This window comes from Strix aluco, chromosome 3 (genome assembly GCF_031877795.1).
Source record: "Strix aluco isolate bStrAlu1 chromosome 3, bStrAlu1.hap1, whole genome shotgun sequence".
NCBI classification, from domain to species: domain Eukaryota; kingdom Metazoa; phylum Chordata; class Aves; order Strigiformes; family Strigidae; genus Strix; species Strix aluco.
This window is the reverse complement of record NC_133933.1, coordinates 30,883,055-30,908,088: the sequence shown is the minus strand read 5'-3', so window position 1 is coordinate 30,908,088 and position 25,034 is coordinate 30,883,055. Positions and strand designations below refer to the sequence as shown.

The following is a 25,034-nucleotide window of genomic DNA, read 5'->3' as shown; positions in this document are numbered from 1 at the left end:
GCCTCTGAACGGAAATTTTCAACATTCTTTCAGGCTCTATCATCCACAGAAATATATAGAAATCACCTGCCTAACTACCACAGCTTGTTCAGCACAAGTATAAGCAGAGAGCAGAAGTTCATGTGTCTTCAATGTCTATGGAACTTATATAGAACAACACCCTTACTTAGGCGGTATGTGAAAAACAAACTCAACCCATTTCACTGATTTTAAGATACATGCATACACTTAAAAATGGAGCTTGGCCACAGATTGCTAGTGCAGTAACAAGTACACTGGCTATATCTATGTATCTCTAAAACCTTCATATATGTATTTATTGCCTTCATAAGGTGATAAATAGTATCAACAAAACGAACTGTAATGCTAGCTCTCACCTTCCTGTAGACGTTTTTGGGGTTTTTTAACAAATTGAATCACATCCTATAAACATAAAATGTACCTAGATTATACACCTTACCATTGCATCTTCTATAAGCAAACATCTGTATTTGTTCAGCATAGCCTGTGTCCTCTTCAGAAGCTGTGTAGCTACAGATTCAAATTCACTGTCCACTAGAAAGACAAGAGTATACTTTCAAATACTGTTCTTCAGTAACCTGCACAAATTTTAAAATGTTCCCTTTCTTATTGCTCTAACTTACATAAAGAATTCTCTCAAAACATTGATTACAAACTTATTGCCAATTTTTAAAAAGAAATTTACCTTTTCTTAAGTCTTCCTCTGTTGGCAGTGATCCCTGGCACACATGATATGAAAGGAGTCTCTGAACTGCATCATTTAATGATCTGAACCGACTTTTATCTGGTGTCACAGCATGCACCTGATCCTTCTGTAATTGTTGTAGAATACTACAAGGAAAATAAATTATACATAGTTAGCACATACTCTAACAGAAATTTATACACTGAAAAAACTAAAAAGAAATGAAGGTTAGAGGAAATATCTGCAACAGAATTACAAAAGAAGAGTAACTTACAAAGCTCCTTTAGTTAACTGTTTAGCAGCAGGCCTTTTCTGTCCAACTAAATGACCATCCACCTAAGTTCAAAATAAAAGACAAATTACAATATATCCCCTCCTTTGCAAAGCCTAAGTTTCAGCATTTATTTCTGCCAATTAAGTATATCACCAATACTAAGTGTAACCACCATCTAAGCATAAACACTTTCAACTATCTCCTGCTTTCACAGGGCACTGTTTCAATGAAATAGGGAAGTCACTTCTCTTACATTAACCAAAGCTCTGAAATGTTGTTCGTAGGCAAATTCCACTGTCGTGCATATACATGCTTCACTAGGAAAAAGATTGGTTATCAAATTTAGCAGATGAAAAGAAGAAAAGGTACAACTAAAAACTTTTCCAAAGAAATCTGTTCTCAAGAACTGTCTTGGCATTTCTCAGTTGATGTTATTTTACCCAATTTTGATGGATTAGAGTATCTGTCAGGAAAGCAGGCTAAGGTTGCATACTTAAATTCTCAAAGGCCATGGTGGCTGGGTGGGGGGTGAAAGTGGTTCTAGGAATTCTGTTTCAGTGTCGATGCTGCAGATACAACCATCAGGTAGATCTACATCATCTTCTCCTTTCCTTAGACATTTATGAAGCTAAGGTTTTTCAAGGGAGCACTTTCCTAAGATGTAAGGCTCTCTGAGGTGGCAAAGGCTCATGTTCCTACTGTATGAGAGGCATTACTGCAATCCAAGTATTCTCCCAAAGAAGCTATTCTGGAACAAACAGTCTTTGTTTAATATGAAGTTGTTGGGTTTTTTTCAGTCAACTAGTTTTACTAATGAAATTGTTCACAGAGCAAAAGTTACTTACGATTTAAAAAAAAGATTGCGTGAAAGCTCTTTTGAACTACAACATGATTAGAAGGAACAAAAAAAGTCTGGTACAGAGCATACTTCTTAGCAAAGTAGGAGCAGCATGAAGCAGGCTCGCTACAATGGTACTTGCTGGCCGAAAAGCCTCTAGCTTCAGAGCACAAAAAGTACTCACCACCACCACATCTGACCAACAATTACAAAACCAGGCTGAACTCATAATTGAGCACTACTCTATCTTTCGGTCTACTTGCGTATCAGTAAGGCAGGGAAAAACATTCATGTCCTACTACATTGACAAATACATTTACAGCAAGGAACAAAAATTCTAAATCAGATCCTCCCTTGTTTTCTTCTGCGATTTTGTAGTGTAGTTCCATCCACAAGGAAGCCCACACTTCCAAGCCTATGTCAAACCCTCACTTCTTGCCCTCTGCTACTCAGTCCACGAATGTAACAAATGTCTCCTCCCTCCAGAAGTTCTCGTATTCCCTCCCCTAAAAAGCTGGTCTCTCCTTCCAGCCCCAAACCACGGATGCAGTGTTAAATTTTTGTACATAGTTGCCATATATAGTACTTTTCGTGGTTGGGGGGAAAAAAAAAGAAAAAAGGAAAGAAGACAATGCAGTAAGGAATAAAACAGACAAAGACCAGATGGAATTTTTCTGCTACTTCTCACAAACCATCCCCTTCCAATCAGCTAGAAGATAGCTGAGTTTGTAAGAAGTAATCATAAGAGTAGGTCTAACTTATGTCCAACTCAATGAAGAATTGCTACGTCACACAGAATTATCTTCAGGGAACAGTACAGTCAAATTCCACTTACTGAATTAAATCTCAAAGCAGCATTCATAATACTACTTTGCAAAATATTAATTTATTATGTCAATGTATGACAAATAAAGACTCCTAGATTATCAATATGGACTTGAAACATCCCTAATGTCACTAAAATTTTAAGGGAAAGGGAAAGGGAAACAGATAAATAGAAGTATTCTCTACCTGTATACTCTGTTGAACTGATGATGATCCTATTACTTTTTCTTGTGGCTGTGTTGTTCCTAGAGACTGCTGTATGATTTTTCCTCCAGAGTCCTGTCCTATAAAAAATATGTTAAAAAGACTCTGTCATCCTAAGCAAGAACAGAGTAATTTCATGTACCTATCCTGATCATTTTACTTGAGTTTTTAGCTTTTAGCAGAAAGATGCATGTCTCGTGCTTAAAAGCATTAGTGCAACTACCCTGTGGAGAAACTAGGTCGTAAAAATGAAACAGGACTGATATTTTGTGCTGCAAACTACAAAAATCCTCGGATATAAATCATCTCCTATCACAGTACTGCAATGTAAGAAGAAATTCGAGTGTCCCAACAATTTACTGAAAAACATACAGTACATTTTATGAAGCTTCAATACTAACTCTCCCTCAAGCACATAAACCCAATTTTTCTAGAACTCATGAAAGTATTCAGACAGCAGGCATGATATATTTTTTTCCTAGATTTTCTACATGGGAAGACTTCCTCCAATTGCCTTGCTCAAGAATTCAAACAGCATCTTATCAGCCATGCTACATTACAACCAAGACAAATAAGAAATTTTCTTTTCCCTCCCCCAAAAAAACCACATGTGCTGATTGTAGAGAATTGCCTGGACAGCTTGCACGTAACAGTACACAAGGAAAAAAAAAAAAGCAGGTAGATCATGGGACCTTATTCAAAAGGGTTACTTATGTACAAAGAGAACATGAAGGTTACTGCATTTTCCTGTTTGCTTTGAATATATTGCTTTTCTTTTAGTAGCATGGTACAGCTTGAAAAGCCCAGTATTTTGCCATGAACAATGCATTAACTATTCTAATTGGAAGTCACACATTCAAAAATAAATTGAGTGATGACAGCCTTCATATAACATTGTAATCGCTATGTTTCCTTGTCTGTATCTAAGGCGGCCACCACAAGAGAGGGTCTAGAAGTTTCACAGAATTTTAGCAGATGTCCATATTTTGAAAATTACTTATTTCCATTTTCCTAAGCTGAAAAAAAAAATAAGAAAAACGAAAAAAGGTACCATTTTGGATTTTATAGAGTGGAGAAATAATTGCTTATTGGGGAGATTCAACTTTTCACTGTAAAAAATGAAGTGTTGTGGTTGGGAAAAATAAAAGAACACATTCAATACTGAAAAATTCAGTTTGCATTCTAAAAATAGAATTCTGATAACTTTTATGACCCTATGACCATGAGCCATCAATGCAAGTCTGACACATCGAAGAAGAACCAATTTCTGTTGCTGGAGAAAATTGAGAAAATGATTTTAAAAAGACCTTAGTTGACCTGATAGTGTGTTGCTCAGAAGACTTGTTAGCTGAGGCTGTCTCAAATTATCCTGTGTCTTCGATGCAGAAACTGGTGATGTCTGGTTCATAGCTTTTTTCTGTGCCACATACATTAAAAAAAAAAAAAACAAACCACAGTCAAATATTTACTGAAAGCTTTTAACAGAGGAAAAAAACAAAAAAGGTAACTAAAATTCAGCTCTACACATCCCTTTTCAAACTCTTAAGTGGTGAAATTTCAGACATCTCAACTCCTAAGTTCAAGAATATTATAAAGAAAATCAGAGAGGAAGAGAAATTACACTAACAGTACAAATATACACCAGTTACGTTCTAGAAGACCCATGATTTACCATTACAAGTGGCCCTCAGAAAGCCCAGCTTCTGAGTTCAAAACTGCAAGATGACTAAATAAGCTGTCTCCACAACAAAAAAATACACAGCGGAACAAACTGTCCATTGTTTAGCAACTAAATGATACATGCTTTACAATGAAGTACAATATATACAGTTACTATCAATATTTTATAATGACCAAGGAAAAAAAACAAAAGCAAAAAAACAACAGAAGTGGAATAATAGCTTGTCGCTAATCATGTGACAAGTCACTGAGTTAAATACTGGCAGAGTTTGGAAGTTCACTTATGAAAACAGCCAAACTTGAGTTGAATATATACTGAAGCTGCGTCAACTGGACAAAAAAAGACCAGTTCCCACCTTAAAAGTAAACTGAAAAATTTTTTTATATTATTACTAAGTAGATCTCTTCTTAGAGAAAATATATTTTAAATTTTACAAACTACTTCTAAAGGCATTTCCTTTTAAGGATTCTAAGAAACACCTCTTGCCTTGTCTTTGTGTCAAATTTCAAAGCTTCTAGCTGCTCCAGACACACAGAACTACAATGGGCAAAATGCCAGTATGGTAAATATCAAAGAGAAACCCAAGAAAACTATTTTGAATAGGTCAAACCTTGAAAATGCATGCACAGTTTTAGTAAGGTCAAAAGACTTGTAAGTGCTAAGAATGTACCCAAGCCTTTACATCTAGTTCTGTGGTAAGATTTTCAGGAGAGCTCATAGTTGTGTAATCTTACAATGTCCCTTCCTTTAAATGGCAGCAGAAATAGATCAGTGCTAAGCAGTTCTGAAAATATTACTATAAATCACCAACAAAATCTTCTGAATTCACAGAAGTGACAGACTCATTCACTCAGTGATAGACTTTGGAAAATACCGAGTGAAATGTCATCTCTGGGTTACAGTAATTTTCAGCAGTTCCACAGTATCTGTAACAAAACAAACTAGCAAAACTAACGTTCTCTGTATTAACACCAATTTTAATACTTTCTTAACCAGACTTTAGCACAGCTTACAAGCATTTCTTTGGCTACATTTTTAAGCAGCTTTCATACCTGACCAAAGGCAAACTGTTGTTGTGTTACTCCAATTGACGTGTGACTAAAGGTGCTGACAGATTTGGAAGAGGATGCTGGAAGACGATGCGATGCACTGACAGGAACTTGAGTTCTGTTCTGTGTGAGCTGATCTCCAGTGAAGTTTCCTCCTGATGCGACAGACTGAACTGATGGTCCCAAGCTAGGATGTACTGAACCAGAAGAACTTGCAACTGCAAACCGATTGGAAGCTGACATACTTGAGACTGTAGATTGCCCAGGTGACATCGTAGTAAAATTCGATCTACCTTGAGAAACATTAGCTTGACTGGGTGACAAATGCAACACCGTTGGCGACGCCTGCTGCAGTGGCACCTGTCCACCAACAATTTGTGAAGTTCCATGATTTACTATAACTTGGTTACCAGGAGCTGTGAATGTCTGGCCGGAAACAAGCTGAACAGCTGTGTTCTGATTATTCAGCATCTGTCCCGAATACGACTGGTTGGCTCTTAGCATGTTTGTAGAGTTCCTGTTGAGCATTACGTGCTCGGCAGACACTTGGCTAGGAACCAGCTGGGAAGGCTGAGTCTGAAGAAGTTGTCCATTTATGGTCTGGACATGATGAACTGAATTAGAATTAACAGACAAACTTGTAGGTATGAGAAACTGGTTTTGAGGTGCATGAGGCTGTCCCATAGGAGAGTGGATAACAATACTACCTCCAGCATTGCTAACTGTCTGAGGTGTAACTGATTTTCTTGTATTTTGTTGATTAACAATATTAACAGACATATGAGGACCAACTACTGAACTCTGAGGTGAGTTTGCAGAAGCAAACGGAATCCCTTGCTGTACATGATGCTGCTGTATTCCCAAGTTATTCACATTGTAAGCAGTCTGCTGACCCATCTGGATAGGCTTTGGTTGGATATTAATGGGAACTTTGTTAGAGTTTGGTGCCAAACCCCTTTGAATGATGATATTATGGACAGGCAATGACGTCTGAAAATTTGTGCTGTTAAATGGAACGGTTACAGGTTGTGCTACTGGACTTGAATTTGAGTTACCAAACAGTGAGTTACCATTTGGAGTCTGTCTATGAACCAAGAGGCCACTACTCATGTTTGCAGGTGTTTGTTGACCATTGCCTTTCAGTATTATCTGAGATCCATCAAGGTTATTAATGGTCATCATGGAAGGTTGATTACTAAATGAACCAATTAGCTGTATCTGCCCAGAACCACTAATCTGGCTGCTATTAGACAAATGCTGGCTGGGAACGCTAATTCCGACATGTTGCATAAAGCCATGTTGCACACCAACTGTATTGCTTGCAAAAGATGCTCCAACAGGTTGCTGTACCACTTGAGTAACTCCTATAGGTTGCAACGTCTGACCTGAGTAATTAGAAACATTAGAAGCCTGAGTAAAGGATGCTGATGAAGAAGGATGAAGTTGAGCTTGTGCAAACTGTTGGCTAGAACCTACACTGGCATCCAAATATGCCTCTTCTGCCAAAGTCTGTTCAGTAATATTGGCCTCCTGCAAGGACTTCTGAAGAATATCAAAAGGCTGATCCTCAGTAAGATCAGGTAAAGGAGAAGATACAAGTTCATCTTCAAGAAACTGAAGGCTACTGGACAGCTGCAGTCCATCACTAGGCCCCTCTCCAAGCTGACCGCTTACACCTTTTACAGACGACTTAGGATCAGTGTTCTGAAACCCAAAACAAAAAACACATCCTTTTCAGAAATTCCAAGCTCTACCTTATTTCCCCATTAAGTTTTTTTTCATGCAAACTTTCTTTACAAAATTATATTCTTTGCACAGTATGTATATAAGGTGACTTTCATCCCATACAGTGGGCCAGCATAAACATGTGCATCACTTACACCCCACTCATGCCCTCATAACAGACCTCTGGAGACACTACTCTCCTTTCACTTCTCAAGTGTCCCAATTCCATAGCACTCAGCTCTGCAGTTGCCCTGTTTCAAGAGGATGTGACATGCTCTTGAAGTACCATTTTCCCTTCCTCAAGCTGAGCACTGTACAGACAGAAGGATAAAAGAAAGGAGGAGCGAAAAGACCTACACTGTAACTCAATCTGGGGCACAGTTTCAGTAGCAACAGTAGTAGCAGGGAAAAGGCAGAAGAAAGCTGCTCTTTCACTGACTTCCTCTATGAAATGAGATCCATCTTCAAAATCCTACCAACATTTCTATAGGCACATAGTGCAAACTAGTGACCATTTCATAAGGTTAAGGAATTACGCTAATTCTTTGTTTAGAAAAATTTTTGAAACAAAGCAGTAAGAAATACAATGCTACCAACTTTGTGGTTTATGCTAGCGAAGCAATTTGGGAGAACTATAAGCATTGAAACTACAGCAAATACTAAGCGGCACCTTGAATGAAAATATCCTTTAAGTCTACATCCATAAATACTATGATAAGGAAAATCAGAACCTACTTTACTCTTGCCTACTGTCACTAAGACTTTCCTGAAACAAAATTATGTCCAGAAACTCTAGAGAACACAAGTATCAGGTTTCTACAGGTGGAACACCAAATTTAAACACATAGTAATACTTGCAATAGTTTTAAGTTAGACAGAGTACACCTTTCTAAATTGCAAAATCGTATCTCAACTATTCAAAAACAACATCCCATTTCTTTTTAGATCAAAATAAATGCAAAATGTGGGTGTGAAATTATCAATTATGTTCATACTCAGAGCCTTCACTCCTTGAAGGTCATAGACACTTGTTCTCACCTCATATAAACAACATGAAGATGCTGCAAGCCTTAATTATCACATGCAGCAACATCCCCACCCTAACTTCAGTTCCCCAATCATGCTTATTCAGAATTTTACCCCAATCTGTTTCTGAATCAGCCTGTTTATTTTATGAAGCTTTGGTCATGTTTTAAAATATCAAGATTGTTCTTAAAATTCAGTAGAATGTTTTCAAAATACAATTACAAAACTACAATAAACTTTTTTACATTTATGTTAACAGAAAGAATTAAACTAGTACTTAAATGTCTCCATGTCTACACCTCATGAACCTAAAATTACAAATCAAGTTCTCAACTGTACCTAGCTACCATCAGACAGAGCAAAAAGGAGTCACTAACTAGGGCATTACTAGGACTCATAACTGTCAAGTTCTTGTGGAGAATTCCCTATTGGATCTGTAAATTGTCTCCAGCAACAACAACCAATCTGAAATCTTTCATGACTAACTTAAGAGTGCTCCAGTCAATGCTACTGTACTTAGTACTAACAATACAACTATTACTAGTAATAATAAATAATATTACATGCAATCAAGATTAATAGCTTGAAATTCTCCCAGGGGCATGAAGAATCCCAAGTTTCATTCCCTGCTCCCAGGACTGTTTAACATCCAAAAACAATTTTATGTGCATAAACTGGAACCAGGGACCTTCCAAGTTAACATTTGAATCACTGCTGCCCAGATTCAGAACAGCCACGCAGACCACATTAACTTCAGTAAGAAATTCATGCCTCTGTAACTTCATGAATCTGCTTACCAACAAGTCTTATTCCCGCTGGTGCCATGAATATTCTGCTCTCTTAAGGTGTTCTACTATACTGTAATAGGAAGGTCGAAGCAGTCACTGAGTACAACCCAGGTAACAGGGCAACAGCTAAGGAACCCTCTCATGACAGTTATAAGAGACTGACAACCACCCAAGGAAATCAATCTAGAATCAGCAGAGGTGGTATGCAACCATTCAACTCAGGGCAGGGTGGGGGGTAAGGAGCGGACACTGCTTTCTCGTCCTTCAGTCAGCAAGAACTTAAATCTTGTTTGTGTGAGGTGTTGGCTGAACATGCTTACCAGCTGAGGCACTGAACCCTTGACATTGAATTTGTAAACTCTGCCACTGAAAGGCATGAGACGAGCATCAAGACAGTCAATCCTACTTCATGGTAGCAATTCTGAATACATACAAAGACAGAACTTTCAGTATCTGCAAAAACTTCAACGACAAAAAACTCAGAAGCCTTTAACTTTTCAGGTAGCTTATATTATAAGCAGGGACTGTGAAACCATCAATTTATATTTCAGATACCCCATGTTCTTTCACAATCCACTATAAGAATCTGTCTTTGCAATCAAGTCGTTCTTCACTTAGGTCAGCACAGGGCTGTCACACAAAGGAGGGAGGAAAGGAGAGAGGGAAGAGAAGATGGCATTGGTATTCATTACAAAGATACAAAAGAATGAGAAAGAGCACGAGGGGAACAAGTCCTGGAAAATGAAAATACAGTAAGCCATCCTAGACACAGACACTAGAAATCCCTGCTCCTCTGATCACCTGCCTTCTAGATTACCCACCCACCAATCTCATATACCAGAGCGCTCTGTTAGCTTTCACCAAATATTTGTTCCTTCCAACTGCTACTCCCTGTGCAATAATCCCACCTTGGCCAGGAATCTCCCACTCCCCCTCAAAATTACTCCAAAAACTTACTTTCTGAAAATACACCAGAAATACACACGATTCCTGCCCAGCTACTCATGCTTATCAGAAGAATGTCTACACAGAACAACTAGGAAGTCTAGGCTATGACAAACGCATGCCATATGTCACCCTTTCCCCCCTCCCCCCCCCCCCATAACCTCATTTTTCTCAGGATGAGCCCTCAAAACCCACCTCTGCCATGTTGCACACAGGAAGCTGCTGTCTGATAATGGCGAGCCTGGTACCAAGTTGAAACCACTGTTGCTGATTAGCTGAAAATTGGGCACACCCCATTACTGTTTGTACCCCAGTCTCCCACCATTACGTCAACCAGCTGGATAAAGAACTGTCACTCAACATATGCTGCTTCTACAATATTTAATAATGATACTGAAAGGGGAAGGACAGGGCAAACACGTCACACTACTGTGGCTACAGGAAAGTCACTAGTTCTCTATGCACAGATAAACAGTTTTCAGGATTTATTTATGCCAATTATTTAAGGTCCCTACACACCTACAAATATATCCACGTATCTGTTAGAAACATGGGACAAACAGAGTCAAGATAACAGTACAACAGAAGGAAGAACTACCAAGGAAACCCTACTCTACATATTCAAATAACTGAATTGTGGGATGAAAAATACAAGTTTTTTTTTAAAAAACACACCAATGAAATCAAAGAAATGTGGGGCAGAAGGGATCTCTGGAAGTCATCTAGTCCAACCTTCTACTCAGAGCAGGACTATGGCCAGCATTAGAGCAGATCAGCCTTGCCTTTATCTCCAAGGATGGGGATTCCACAACCTCACTGGGTAAAACTTGGCCCAGGGCTGCAACATACTCCTGGCAAAAAAAGAATACTGAGGACTACTTGCAACACCTAATGAATTTGAAGTGACTTCCCTAACACTGAAGTTACAGGAAGGAAACATCCCAATTTAGCTACTCAGCCCAAAGAACAAAAGATCCCCATTCATTAATTTAAAAGAATTTCTAGCACAGATTCTACTTAGAAATGAGAAACAAAACCATCCTAACATACACAGCACATGTATGAATGACTAACTTTTAAGGTCTACATTTGAGCACTACTACATCTACAGACACTAAAATTGCAAGTCCAGTTTACTGGAGACAGTTAACACTGAAGAATATTTTCACTGCTCACCAAGCTGTTTTACGAATTTACGAAACACAGTTCAACAGTGCAGTATCTTTTGATTAATTCCCCACTGAAAACCCAATGAAATACTTAAAATATTAACAGCATGAGATGGTTCTATGTTAGCATTCAGAATTTTCATAAAAAAAGGTCAAAATCCACATCTACTTCAGTTTTATAAAAGCCAAGTAATGCTGTAACAGAAGCATGCAATCTCAGTACAAATACAATTTATTTCCTGACCACTTACATTGGAGTTGGCGAAAATTGAATTTGAGTTGGCTACAGAATATTCTGCATTAGTCAAGTCTTCATTGCTCTGGTAAAAGACAAAAATAATGTTTAGAAATAATACACTAAATGAAGCTTTTGTATGTCTAATACACAGGAATGCTACTTACAGATTTACTACTAGGTCCATGTAGAAAATAGTTCAGCGCCTGTGGGTCCCTTAAGGGGAAAAAAAGAAAAAGTTACCACTTTTAGGAAGCTCTTTCTACTAATGAGGCTAACTTAACTAAGCCAGATATTGCATGCATATAAATCTGGTTTATAATAGAAACACAATTCTTTCACTGACTCCAATGCAAAGCTGAAAGTTTATACCATGTAAGGATCTGTGTTTCTGTATCAGCACAATTTTCAGTTGTTGACTGTATTTGCTGTCATTGTACCAAGGCATTTCAAGAAATAAACTACGTTCATCACAAAAATTTAGTTGCATTCTACTTTACTTCCCTTTATGAGGGTATTATTCATATTCTCTTAAAACACAGTATTTTATGGCAGCACATAGCACAAAACCTAAGGAAAATGCTATCACCAAATGACATCTGAACTAAACCAGGTACCATCTCTTCTACAGAGATGAACTATAATGTTTGTTTAGCTAGTGTCTAAGTCAGTAGGGTATTTATGAACCTGAATCTTTAACATGGTTTCTGCTACCCTTAACATAATTTGACAAAAATTTATGCTTGCCATAGTAACAGTGCCTTGACTTGGAGAAAAAAAGCAGCACCTTTTCCAAGTGACATCAACCACAGAAATAACTGATTAAATATTATGAAATACAACTTCAGTGTATTTCATTAACTTAGCACTATCACTAAATAAAACTCAGATTAAAAATCTGGTCTGACAGAATGAGTGTTGGAAATTCAAACAAATCACAAATACATTAATGTAACTGCACATAGAGACCAAGTAAAAAACATTAAAGTGCTGTGTTTCATGGGATTATTTTAATACAACAATTATACAGCATTTCCCAACATGTCCATTAGCATGGAGAGTAAAATGACATGGAATTTTTTTATTTTAAAACTTCTTTATTGATTAACAAGTAATAATAAAACATTTTTGAGAAGCAGGAGAGTCTCATGTAAAAAAATATTAATTCAAAACATCGCTCCTTCTCTCTTCATCATCCTAGAAGATAAAGAAGGAACAAGTTAAAGATCTTTCAGGTTTACAACTACTCTTCTAAAACCACAAATACACCTCTACTCCTCTTTTTTTCATTTAAAAAACAAACTGCATTCACATGTTTACAAAAGACATGTTAGCACTTGGCAGGGACTTTATGGTACAGTTATGCTTACAACATAGAAGTGGTTACGTATCTTTTCAAAGGAAAGTGTCATTTTCGTAGGGGATTACACTAAATTTCAAGTATAAAGGAGAACAGAACTCAATCTCATATAGGGCTCTATTATGATTACAAGTTTTATCAATAATCAGGCTGTTTGATACTAATTACACTCACTGGCTTTAAATTATGAAAAATGCAATTAAAAATGAAGAACACTTCATCACCTCAAATATTGTCTTTAGTGAAGAAGAAATTTTAGACAGCACTTACCAAAATCAAAGATCCAATTGAAAAAAATGCTGTTTTCCATTCTTCTAGATACTTAAGACAGTAATTGCTGCCAGCAGCAGGAAGAACACTGTAATTTTTCACACAAACACTCATGTGTATAGAGAGCACTTCATTTTCTGGACCACCTGTGAACTTGTACCAGGATCCTCGCGATTCATGCTCATGACAGAGCACTTAACTGTCCCATGCAGTTAATTATCATCATGATGTTCCAAGCAGGATGTTTTCATGCGGCCACCATCAGTAATCTTGCACAGTATACTTCACAGAATAGAACTGGAAGCCATTACTGGCAGTGGTTTTGGTACAGTAACCCCCAAATTACAGCAGCCACTGTGTTTTTTTCTGAAGTTAAAGCTCTCACTGGTTTTGCTGGAAGCTTTGAGTGTATGAGAAAGGTAAAAGGCCTATTTATTTACTACATTTAAGACAGTAAAAAATTCTTATATGAAGTGGAAATGATCTATGAGACAGATGTCATACTAATTTCTGGCAGAGTTTGAACAAAGTATCACTTATGACATGTTCAATTTTCTTATGTTTAAAATGCATTATGGTATATTATCTGTTCTTGAATACTGACATGAACATTAGCCAAAGGAAGGTAACTTGTCACTTACACAAACCACAAAAATCTTGCTCATGCTTCTATACTAATTATTTTTTGAGATTCCCATATGGAATAATAAACCTCCAAATAAATATCTTATGAAAATAATGGAAAAAAATAGAACAAAACAAAACCACCTCAGGACCATTTAAAATCCCCGATTTTATTAAAATCAAGTATCTTTGAGCAAAATGCTGATAAATTCTTGTTTATTGTGACTACTTAACAGTATTAGGTTCTGTTTCTCTAACATTTTTATGCAAATGCATGTTATTAGCAGAAATTAAGTATTTATCATTAAGAAAACAATTCTTTTTCCTTTAAAAATACAAGCATAGTGTTAACAAAGTATCTAGGTCCACTACTCAAAAAATTAAGATTTTTATTTTTTTAATCAAAAAAAAAAAAAGTTCTTTGCAATTAAGTTTGTAACAATATCTCTAGTAACACGCTTCAACACAGACTTAATATTACCACTAGCTGAGAAGAGAATCCAACCTCCATACATACTCACTCCTCAGCCTCTCTTGAGGCGAATGCCATCAGTGGAAAGTTGTCAGCTAGTATACACTGGGATTGAAGGCTCTGCCATACACGCATCTCCACATGGAGGAAGCGAAGCACAGCTACTCATTCCATTTGCAAGTCATCTAAGTCTTGAGACAATACTGAGATAGAATCACCTCCTAGAAGGTGATTTTGTAAAATTATTTTTCCCAACTTTTCTGAAAGAATTGCTTAAGGAAAACTTACCCAATAAGATCAAGGAGACAGGATTCATCGTCGTCATCATCCATGACAACTAGAACAAAAAGGGAGAAGATGGATATTTGATACATATCAGACAAAAGATTGCTTTCAACAATAAAACCAATTCAGAGTATCTGAATACTTTTTATCAGTGATTTATGAAGTTGACAGATGTCTACTGTCGACAAAGTTCTTAAATAAACCTGCACCTTCTACAGAGGTCCACTGATTTATCTCAAAATCAAATTCAGTCATGTGTAATGATATACAAAATTCCGTGCAATGTTTTACCATTTAGGGTTGGGGTTTTTTTAGAATTTTAAATTGGACAAAGATAACTGATTAAACAGAACTTCTATGACTTAAAAGAAGTAGTAAAAAAACCCAACACTGAATGCCATCTCAAAACTCCATGTAAAATGCTTCTACAGGAATTTACTCCCAGCTAATCCCAGTGAGGGAATAACCGAACACTACAGAACCTATAAAGACTGTTATAAATTAGCGGCTATAATTCCGACCAGCCAGAAAGGTAAACAAATTTAGTCAGTATCATGACAGTGCTGTTATGGGCTAGAACCAAAACTATAGCCAAGACATTACAAAGCACTGAAAAGAACACTATCTTCTAGCAGACCTTTCTTAGCTATTGCTTGCAACAATATGGCCACTTCCAGTTTCTCCTCAACAATACTCAGAAGTGTACTTAAACTTGTGATTAACAGTACAGAGTTCTGACAATTCTTTTAACAACGGGTGGGGAATTCATTTGCATTAGCCAAACCTAATGTAAGCATCCATTCACTGGGTGCAGAGCATGTTTTGCCTCCCAGTATCATGACCACCAACTCTCTTGCACACTGGCTACAGGGTCGGGTGCTGCCTGTACCAAACATGTTCCAATCAGTCTTTCCTCCAATCGCCGTTCCGTCAAAGCTTCTGTTTGCACATGCTGGTGGTTCTCCTGTTCACTGTAACTCTCAGAATGTCATCTGAGACTTCACCCTTTTCCCTGTCAGTAACTCTCAGGACCACTTTATCCTCCCTTATTCTGTCTGCAAAGATCCCATCTAATCCACCAGTTCAATTATCAATTGACGCTAGCATTTCCTAAACCTCTTGGTACCCCGGCTTCCACTTAGTTATCCAATCTCATCTTCACAGTATCTTCTAATCACATCAAATTGATCACTGTGCACTCCATGCTTGTTTTTTTTCTCAACTTCCATTAAAAAGTCTGCTATCATACTTACCACTCAAATTTATTAATATAGTTTTGACTTTAATTCATTTTGCTCTCTCTCTTACTTCTTGCCAAAGACAAACCTGCTCTCCCTGGCCAGATCCACTTGAATTATTCTTCAGGCTCTCCCCCACACAGATCTCCATAACAATTAAGACAATGAAAGGTCCAGAGCATCTGTTATACAAGAGGCTGAGAGCACCAAGACTGTTCTGCCTGGGGAACAGAAGGCTGTGGGGGAATCTTACCCATGTGTATAAATACCTGGGGGGGGGGCGCATAAAGAAGACCAAGCCAAACTCTTCTCAGTGGTATCCAGTGAATGAACAAGAGGCAAAGGGCACAAATTGAAACAAACAAAAAAATCTATTTAAACATAAGAAAAAAAAACTTAAAAAAAAAAATTCTGAAGGTACTCAAATACTGGCACAGGTTTTCCAGCAAGGTTATAGAGTCTCCATCCTTGGAGATACCCAGAACCCAGCTGGACAGAGCCCTGAGCAGCCTGCTCGGGCTGAGCCTCTGTGAGAAGGACACTGGATGAGGTGAACTCTAAACCTCCCTTCCCACCTCAGCTGTCCTGTGATTCTGTAACCTCTTTCCTAAAATTTTTCTATACTCCACTGATTCTGAATCTGGTTTATACTTCAGACTAGCAGAGGGTACCCTGTCTTCTATACTGCATAACCTCATTCAGATTTTTTCTTCAATCTCCTGTGCTTCAGCTTATAGCGACGGAGAAGTAGAACCAGAGCATACATCACACCATAAGGATCTCTCAGTATCACCTCTCTGGGAGAGCAGGAAAACAAAGCACAGCTACAGAGAACTATATCAAGTGTCAACAAAACCAGCATTCATGAAGTGATTATGTGTCTTAAGAAAAATAATTTCTCCCGTGATTCAGTGTTACATCTGCTCATTTTTGCACACAGCCACTAGCATGAGCACTGATCCTGCGATTTAAGACTAAGCAAATAACATGACATTTTATGTCACAAAATTTAAATGTAAACGGGCATTAGTAAGAACAAATTAATAAGCTATTACCATTAAGTGATTAGCATTCTGCTCTAACTGCACTGTTAGTACTATTTACAGAAAGCTGTTATTTCCTCTAACAGCTAAACAGCATATCCATCTCTCAAGAACAAGGTTTCAAGGATTCCTAGCTACCCAGAAGTAAAAATCAGCTCTATCGAAAGTCAACATGATCTTCGTTTTCACACTGCATGCCTACTTTTGGAAATTCCATCCCATATGTCTATGGCAATACTGACATTGTTATTTAAATAAAATGTCTTTGCTTTACCAAACCAAATATTCTCTGTGATTACGCTACAATAAGGGTTCAACATTATCGAAAGTGACCACACAGAACTTTGTTCAAACAGTAGTCCTGTGGGTATTAAAACTACTAACTCAATTTAGACAAATTTGCTAAGTTCACTAAAACCTGCATGTAACGATCAGAAGGAACTTTTTTTTTTTTTCATGAAAACACCAATGAGAGAAAATGTTAATGGTAATACACATTCTCCACTATTCAATCCTTTAGCTGAACGTGAGTTGGTTTTATTAGAAAAAATAATCTGTTGGCTTTCCTCATTTCACAAACATGATACAAGAAAAATCTACCCAATATACTGTGAACTCCTACCAGCTTATGATAGACAATAAAACCCAAAACAGCTACATTTTTGATAAACACCAAGAATCATAACCAGTCCCCTCCAGAAATGCATCTTCCTAACAAGCTTTAAAAACATTCTTGTCATCACTAGCAGAATTCTGTACACACATGAAAAAGAAATATTATGTCACCTTTTTTTTTTTTTAATGCTGGTTTACCAAAGAGCTAATCTGTATAAAACCAAGTTTTTATCCAGCTGATCAATGTACTGTCACAGAGCCACTGAACACACCTATCATACACAGCTCTTGCTACATACCAAAGTTGTTCTGATCATCATTCGCAGTCTAAGGGGCTACATGCTCCCACACCTTTGAAAATTGCAAATGAAGCACAGACAGATCACTACTATTTTAGTATCCCCACAACTGATGGCTAGGGAACGCTACACTAACATGTAGTACACGCTTCTGCAAAATACCACAGGACCGACACGCAATTTAAACAGCACACATAGGGGTACGTAGCCTGTGAAAGAACAACCAAGACTACAACCAAGCCACAAACCTACATATTTAGACTAAATTCTCCTCCTGTTCCGTCACATATACCCAAGATCTACACGATCACATAACTGCAGGTTTAAACCTTTTCAACTGATGCAGATTTTCAATGAGGATTAGTGTCCTGTTAACTTCAGGAGAGCAGTAGAGGAGGTGCACAACCAGACCAAGTCCTTGCACACCCAAAAGCAGCTACTCCTTCAGTCTCTTTTGAAAAGAGGGCAACTTTAGCAACACATGACCTTGACACAGATGATCATTTAAAAGTGTGTTAATAAAGGCAAGCCTATCCTGTGAAGTTCTCCTAATGAATCTTCTACATCACAAATGGTAGAAAAGTTTGCTGCTTTTCTTGCCAACTATCTTTTCAGGTTTTTCTATACACAAGTTACACAAATTCTGTCCTCATCACTGTTAACATATAGTGGGCCAAATCAATGACTGGTGTATGAAATGGGTATAAACCATATTAAGCCAGGACAGTTTGAAAATAAAACTTGACACAATTAGTGCAATTAGAGTATTAGAGCTACATAGCCTAGACCAGTGGTCTCCGAAGTGGAGCGTGTGCAAGATAATCCACTGGGGTACAGGAAGAAAATACCCGAACCTCAGTAGTGCATGCATATAATTTGTAAAAAACTTTTACCAATACAGGTGTGCAATCAAAAACATCTGGAGACCACTGGCCTAGACTCTTTAAGATTGACTCACTTCTGTATCTGGATCAGTTGACAGGGGGTTCAGCCCGTGGGCAAGGGCTGTGGGTAGAGGCTCCAGGTGAGGCCTGTCTGGGCAGCTGGGGCCTACCAGTGTGCCCAAGGCCCTGACAAGAGCCCACACTAGAGATATTTTGGGCAAAATACAGGTTGGGAAGATTCACACAGCCTGCTGGACAGCTGTTACAATGTAGCCTAACAAATACCTAGTTATCATCAATACTGTTCTACAGTGCCTTTTTTTAAAAAAATTTTTAAAATCTGTTTATCGTAAGTAGGCCAAACTCAGCGCTGCTGGTGCATCCAACTAATTTACAAAGGGCAATCCTTACTAATTAGTCACAACCCAGCACAGATATTCCCTGTAATTTATTATTAGCAAAGCCTCTGCTGTTTTATTTCATTTCCCTGCTACTGCACTGGGGAACCTAGTATATACTTCAACTTGGGTCACACATACTTGTGGAAGCAGCACTGCCTATCCCTTCTGGGAAATAACCAGAGTGCCCTTTACCACACACTTCCAAACAGAATATAAGAAAAGGTGAAAGTAATAAAACTGACAAGGAAGTCCCAGCTATGCAAGCCAATCCTCTGGGGGACTGTTATTACTTGGCCTTAAAGCCTCTGCCTCCCTTTCAACACTCCCACCTACTACAGAGCAAAGACCAACAGAAGAGGAGGAGAGCAGTCCTGCTCCCCTCTCATCCACTTTCCCTGACTCAGCTGAAGGCTTTGAACAGTTGCCTGGAACAGAAAATTGATCTGACAAAATACATTGATCTGTTTCCACTTGGATTAGCTTCTTGATTTGGTTCTGGCTTGCCACAGGGCTATAAAAGTGCTAGTGCCAGCACAAGAGAGGGAATAGGAATGAGGGAGCTGGGTAGTTAAGCATGGGGGAAGGCAGCAGTGCTTCAGCCAGCTTAAAGCAATTGTTGGACTGTAGTTGCACATGTACAGTTAATACGGCCAGCACTCTCACATTAGCTGCAGTGCAAGCAGTAGGTCGATGGAAGCAACTACTCCCCTCTACTCAGCACTTGTGAGCTCCCATCTGAAATACAGCGTCCAGTTTTGCCACACACACCCCACTCCCCTTTAAAAGAAATACAGAAAAACTTGAAAGAGTCCAGCAGAATGCCAATAAAATCCTGCAGGCACATGACACTAAGAAACTCTGAGGGAACTACATTTCTTCAGCTTGGACAACATTAACCCAGTTGCTACCTGCAGTTTGCCACTAGCTAAAAGGGGTACTAAGACAAGCAGAGCCTCGTCTCATCAATGCGCCGCTGCAAGACAGGAGGCAACAGCCAAAACATACAACACAGAAAATCCCAACCGGATACAAGGACAAAAGAAGTTCACAAACTCACTCCAATGGCCCTGACCAACATGGCCTAACCTTGAAGCTAGTTCTGCTTACAGCAGGGGGCGGGGCTGGACAACCTCCCGGGGTCCTTACCAGCCTAAATTTTTAATCACCATGCCTCATAATCCACAGTATCACGCAACACATGCAGGGTCTACAACCTGCAGAGTCATTAAAACTGGATTTGTCCAGAAACAGTCCAACTATTCATATAGGCTTCCTATAATGTACATTTTTTTTACAACTTAAAAAACAGGAGTATTCAAAACCATTGTAAATACTGGATTTTAAATTCACTCAAATTATATACAAGCTTGTCACAAAAGAATCATTTTTCTTTCTCAAAGTAATTTATAATTTCATACAACCTTAATACATAACTTCAGATATAAAGAAGTAAAATATTATTTGTAAAATATTATTTTCACAGTTTGTAAAAAGCCTAAGAGAGTGGCTAGTTTAGAAAAACATTTAGAGCAGTAATTCCCAAAAGTGTGATACGATCAACATCAAACCTTGGTAAGCCACAAGTAAATAAATTTAACTGCAAAACTGTTGTAGAAATCTACAGACTCTTAGCTTCCGTGCAACTACACGGGATCAATTCCTGACTGGCATTGTGCTGGCCCACGACTTCTGAGAGTGAACACTGCCCTTTGGAAATCAATGCTTTGGAACAGGAAATGACTGCTATAGTTACAGCTTTATAGTGGGAGATAATCAAACTTGCATACGGTAACAGGTGTAGCACCTGAAGCAACTACTGTTTGAGTGACGAGACATGCCCACTAATCCTCACAAGATCGGTAAGACTTTGTACACATCCAGTCAGCAGGAACTCTGACGACACCTCCGTCATGCTTTATAATGGATCTGAGCCATCAAACCTTCTGTACTGTTCTGTTACTCTACACCATTCTCCACAATTTTAATCTACAATCCCAACATTAACAGTAACTTCACTATGGAATATCTGAAGAAATAAATTGTCACTATAACAATAATCATCAGAACAAAAATAGAAGAAATCAAAGTTACTCTAATAGTCACTGTAGAGCATGATATGAGTGTGCTACAGCAAATTTATGACATTTTTATCCCTCTTATCTTTTTTGAATACAGATGTAAGATAACTCTATTAACCAGCATATATACAAGCATCCTTCCCTTTTTAAAATACATCAAAGGATCACAGGAGCGTTAAGTGATTCCACACTGACTGCAGAGACAAAACGCCCAGAGTCAAAGTCCTTTCCTCACACAAATTTCCACACCATGACTCCCATTAATTTTCACAGTGCTAATATTTCACTCAGTGTGCTTCTGAACTTGGGGGGGGAGAGAAGGCATTTAAGCATTTTACCACATATTAGGTACTGCATACCATTTAAGCAGTATGCACTCCAGGTTGCTAAGGTGCTGTAACCACACTGCCTTCCTTACACCCTCAGTTCTCTCTCCGGTTCCTAACAGGCAGCCTTGGATTCATTGAAGGAAACTCAACTACACAGGAACAACCAGACCTCATTTGCATTCTCTGCCACACAGGAGTGTAAGAAAGGAATATAAACTCAAACCCCTATTACCATATATTTTATTCTTAAATTTCAAGTCATGCTACTTTTGAACAATCTAGTATCTTGCAAAGTGGACAATTTCAGATTCTTGTAACTAATCAAGCATGTGTTTTATGACCAACCTAAGAGCTGCTCACCACATCAAGCCCTTTATTTTCAAGAAACTGATTTTTACACAGACAATACAAAAAAATAGTATTAAGAGGTATTTCCACCTCCCCCCCTCATTACTGCAAAAAATTATGTGCAGTGGAATAATGACACAGTATTCGATGGAAAAGAGGTAAATATTGAAAAACTTGACTGCAAATTAAAATCTCACTCTCAATTTTACTCAGGCAAAAATACAGAAGGCGTAATTATCAGAAAGTTGCCATTTCAAGACAACAGCAGTAAGGAAGCAAAATTAATTTTAAAAATGTACAACATGAAGATTTAACTTGTAAACCATTCTCTGCTTACATTCTACAATATGTAATTATTCATTATGAATACTTTCTCTTCCAGAGTAATCAACAAAAAGCAACTACTGTACTGTTGCAAAATCTACCAGGAACTGTGCTCTAAAAAAGAGCTAACAAAGTTTGGGATTCTAACCTAGTAACACAGTGCAATAGGCAAGCGTGAACTTTCTATATACATGAAAATGTGTTTTCATTCCAAGATTCTAAATTTGAGTCGTACTTTTAAGATGAACTCACAGTGTTTGAAATCAGCTGTGGAACTGAATTTAATCATCAGTATTTCAAAGACATCTGTATACAACAGAGTACAAGAAGAAATCTGTAATTTTAAATACTCAGAGAAAGATGAAAAATTATTCCAAAAAATAGGAAATATTCAGGAATCAGACAAATAGCAACAAGAAAAGAAACACAGAAGTGTTATCTCTCATGAATTGCTAGGCATGGCATTATGCATCCTTACGGTTTCTAAGATCTGGCAGGAGATGAACACCTAAGAGGGCGGGCAGAGTCTTTACACAACTGTGAAGTACCAGCTTCACATATAGAAGGGCAAATAAAAAAACACACATTAAAGCACAAACAACGTAAAATAGGTTGTTTATCCAACTCTTAAATTTTACTTCCCTTTAGTATACCATAAAAAAAAAAATTATTGAGTTTGGCAAATGGGGTAACTTATCAAGCTTTCAAAAAATAGTGATATTTTAATATATTAATAAAAAAATTGAAATGTGCAGTTCAACTGTTAACAGCATGTATGATAGTAAAGGTTAATCCAGCTACAGTCAAGCACACCAAGTACATGTATGAACCCCCGGTGCAGCTGTCTAAAATCTGGTTTCCCTCGGCCACACGTTTGGCATCAAATTTCTAATGTATTCAATACAATTTTTTCCTACTTCTTCCAGAGCTGCTCTTGGCAAGGCCAAAATCTTGACAAGACTTTCATCTGGAAACAGATTTTTTTTAAACCACATAGAGGAAATCCAGAGTAACTTGCAGCCTGGAGGTCAGGATCCTTTCCTATCCCATGGGATTCACCAGGTTGAACACTCAGCTCAGCCCATTTCCTCAGCAGTGACTATCTTCATCACTATGCTGCGGCCTATTTTGGGCTCTGTCTTCTAAGCTGCTCCACCGCATACACAATTCTTCAGGAATCTCAATATTCATAAAACATTCTGAAAGGTCCTTTTATCCCCTCAGGTTTCATCCCAAAACAGGAAAAGAAGAATGTGTCATCTCAACATTTCCTTAGGAAAGAAATGTTGACCTGCCCAAAGGAAGTTAGATGCTCTTAAGTATTTCTAGAAACTACTGTACACAGCAACACAGGCTATTAGCATACATTATTTGTGTAACAAATATATTCATTTGTGCAACAAATGTATTCAAGAAATGTTGAGTCAGTTCTTCAGATGTTTTTACCTTGTTTCTACTAGAGAATACCTATGTATCATACACCTCATTCTGTGCATATAATTTTCAAAGATTCTAAAAAAACCACTTATGCAGTCCCAGAATGTAACTTCCTTATGAACCGATCATTTCTCAATTAATTTATAAACCAATGCCCAATGAACACCTTTTCATTGCCACTCCAAACACCAAAAAAAGGTTACCTTGTCACAGGCATGATTCACACAAGCTACTATCAGCTAACAACTGCCAATAATTAAAGCTGAATGGAGATTTATACTCCTTTCAGTTATTATGTTTGGGAAATTAACTGAAATTTCAATACAATGAATTGACAGATGTGTAACTAATTGTCATGGTTTAACCCCAGCTGGCAACTGAGCCCCACGCAGCAGCTCGCTCACTCCCCCAGTGGGATGGGGGGGGAGAATCGAAAGGGTAAAAGTGAGAAAACTCCTGGGCTGAGATAAAGACAGTCTAATAAGCAAAGCAAAAGCTGCGCACGCAGCAAAGGAAGACAAGGACTTCATTCACCACTTCCCATGGTCAGGCAGGTGTTGGGCCATCTCCAGGACAGCAGGGCTCCATCATGCATTAACTGTTACTTGGGAAGTCAAAATTATGTAACTCCAAACGTCCGTGTCCCCCCCCTTCTTCCCCCAGCTCTATATGCTGAGCACGACATCATACGGAGTGGGATATCCCTTTGGTCAGTTGGGGTCAGCTGGCTCAGCTCTGTCCCCTCCCAGCTTCTTGTGCTCCCCCAGTCTACCCACTGGTGGGGTGCTGTGAGAAGTAGACAAGGGCTTCACTCTGTGTCAGCACAGCTCAGCAATAACTAAAACATCCCTGAATGACCAACGCTGTTTCCAGCACAAATCCACAACATAGCCCCATACTAGCTACTGTGAAGAAAACTAACTGTACCCCAGCCAAAACCAGCACATTAATTCAGCAGTGCAGTCCATTTCAACACCCCCAAAACCAAACTGAAAATCCTCCACACTGCCAATCTTGCCCTTGTTGAAGCCAATGCCTTGCTGAAGCCAGTGGAGATTTTGCCACCTACTTCAGTGGGGCCAAGTGTTTTCTGTAGTTGACACATCTCAGTAAATTCAAGCTTCAACACCAGATCTTTAAACTCCACACTCAGATCAAGTTCACAGTAAAACTACTACAAGTTCCACCTGGGACAAGGCATAAGATCAGCCCTTACAAAAATAATCAGTCTCCTGCAATGAAGTTAAAACTTTCTCCCTGGACACCCCTCTCTTCACCACCCTTTCTTAATACCTGCTGTGAAAGAAAGGCTATTGTATCAAGTTTTGACAGTGATTTGCTAACTTTCTTTTCCTTTTAGTAAGCATTCACTTACTTAAAGTAACATCAGAAGTAGTTCTATAACATTTTAAAACTAGTGAAAGAAAATAAAGCAATAAAAAAAATTTGATAGTCTATTTGTGCTAATCATGTTAATTTTTGTCTAAAACCTCAACAACGATCAAATAAAGCAAAAATAATACACTAGTTTTTTCAACAATGAAAGAAGGGGCAAATGAACA

General features: G+C 38.2%; 1 protein-coding gene across 12 annotated transcripts in view; it reads right to left on the bottom strand.

The window, feature by feature from the left end:
* The window catches only part of BICRAL (BICRA like chromatin remodeling complex associated protein), a 45,839-nt gene that overhangs the window by 5,709 nt on the left and 15,096 nt on the right, over positions 1 to 25,034 (bottom strand). For 4 of the 12 annotated variants that reach the window (XM_074818000.1, XM_074817999.1, XM_074818001.1 and 1 more), the window contains exons 2-11: positions 14,480 to 14,528; positions 11,633 to 11,681; positions 11,482 to 11,550; positions 10,844 to 10,912; positions 5,581 to 7,281; positions 4,165 to 4,264; positions 2,830 to 2,927; positions 981 to 1,042; positions 707 to 852; positions 461 to 555 (exon numbers count right to left, since the gene is read on the bottom strand). In XM_074818000.1, the coding sequence (XP_074674101.1) occupies positions 461 to 555; positions 707 to 852; positions 981 to 1,042; positions 2,830 to 2,927; positions 4,165 to 4,264; positions 5,581 to 7,281; positions 10,844 to 10,912; positions 11,482 to 11,550; positions 11,633 to 11,681; positions 14,480 to 14,523 (2,433 nt within the window). In that variant the 5' untranslated portion in view covers positions 14,524 to 14,528. The other 8 variants (XM_074817997.1, XM_074817996.1, XM_074817998.1 and 5 more) reach the window with 8 other exon arrangements.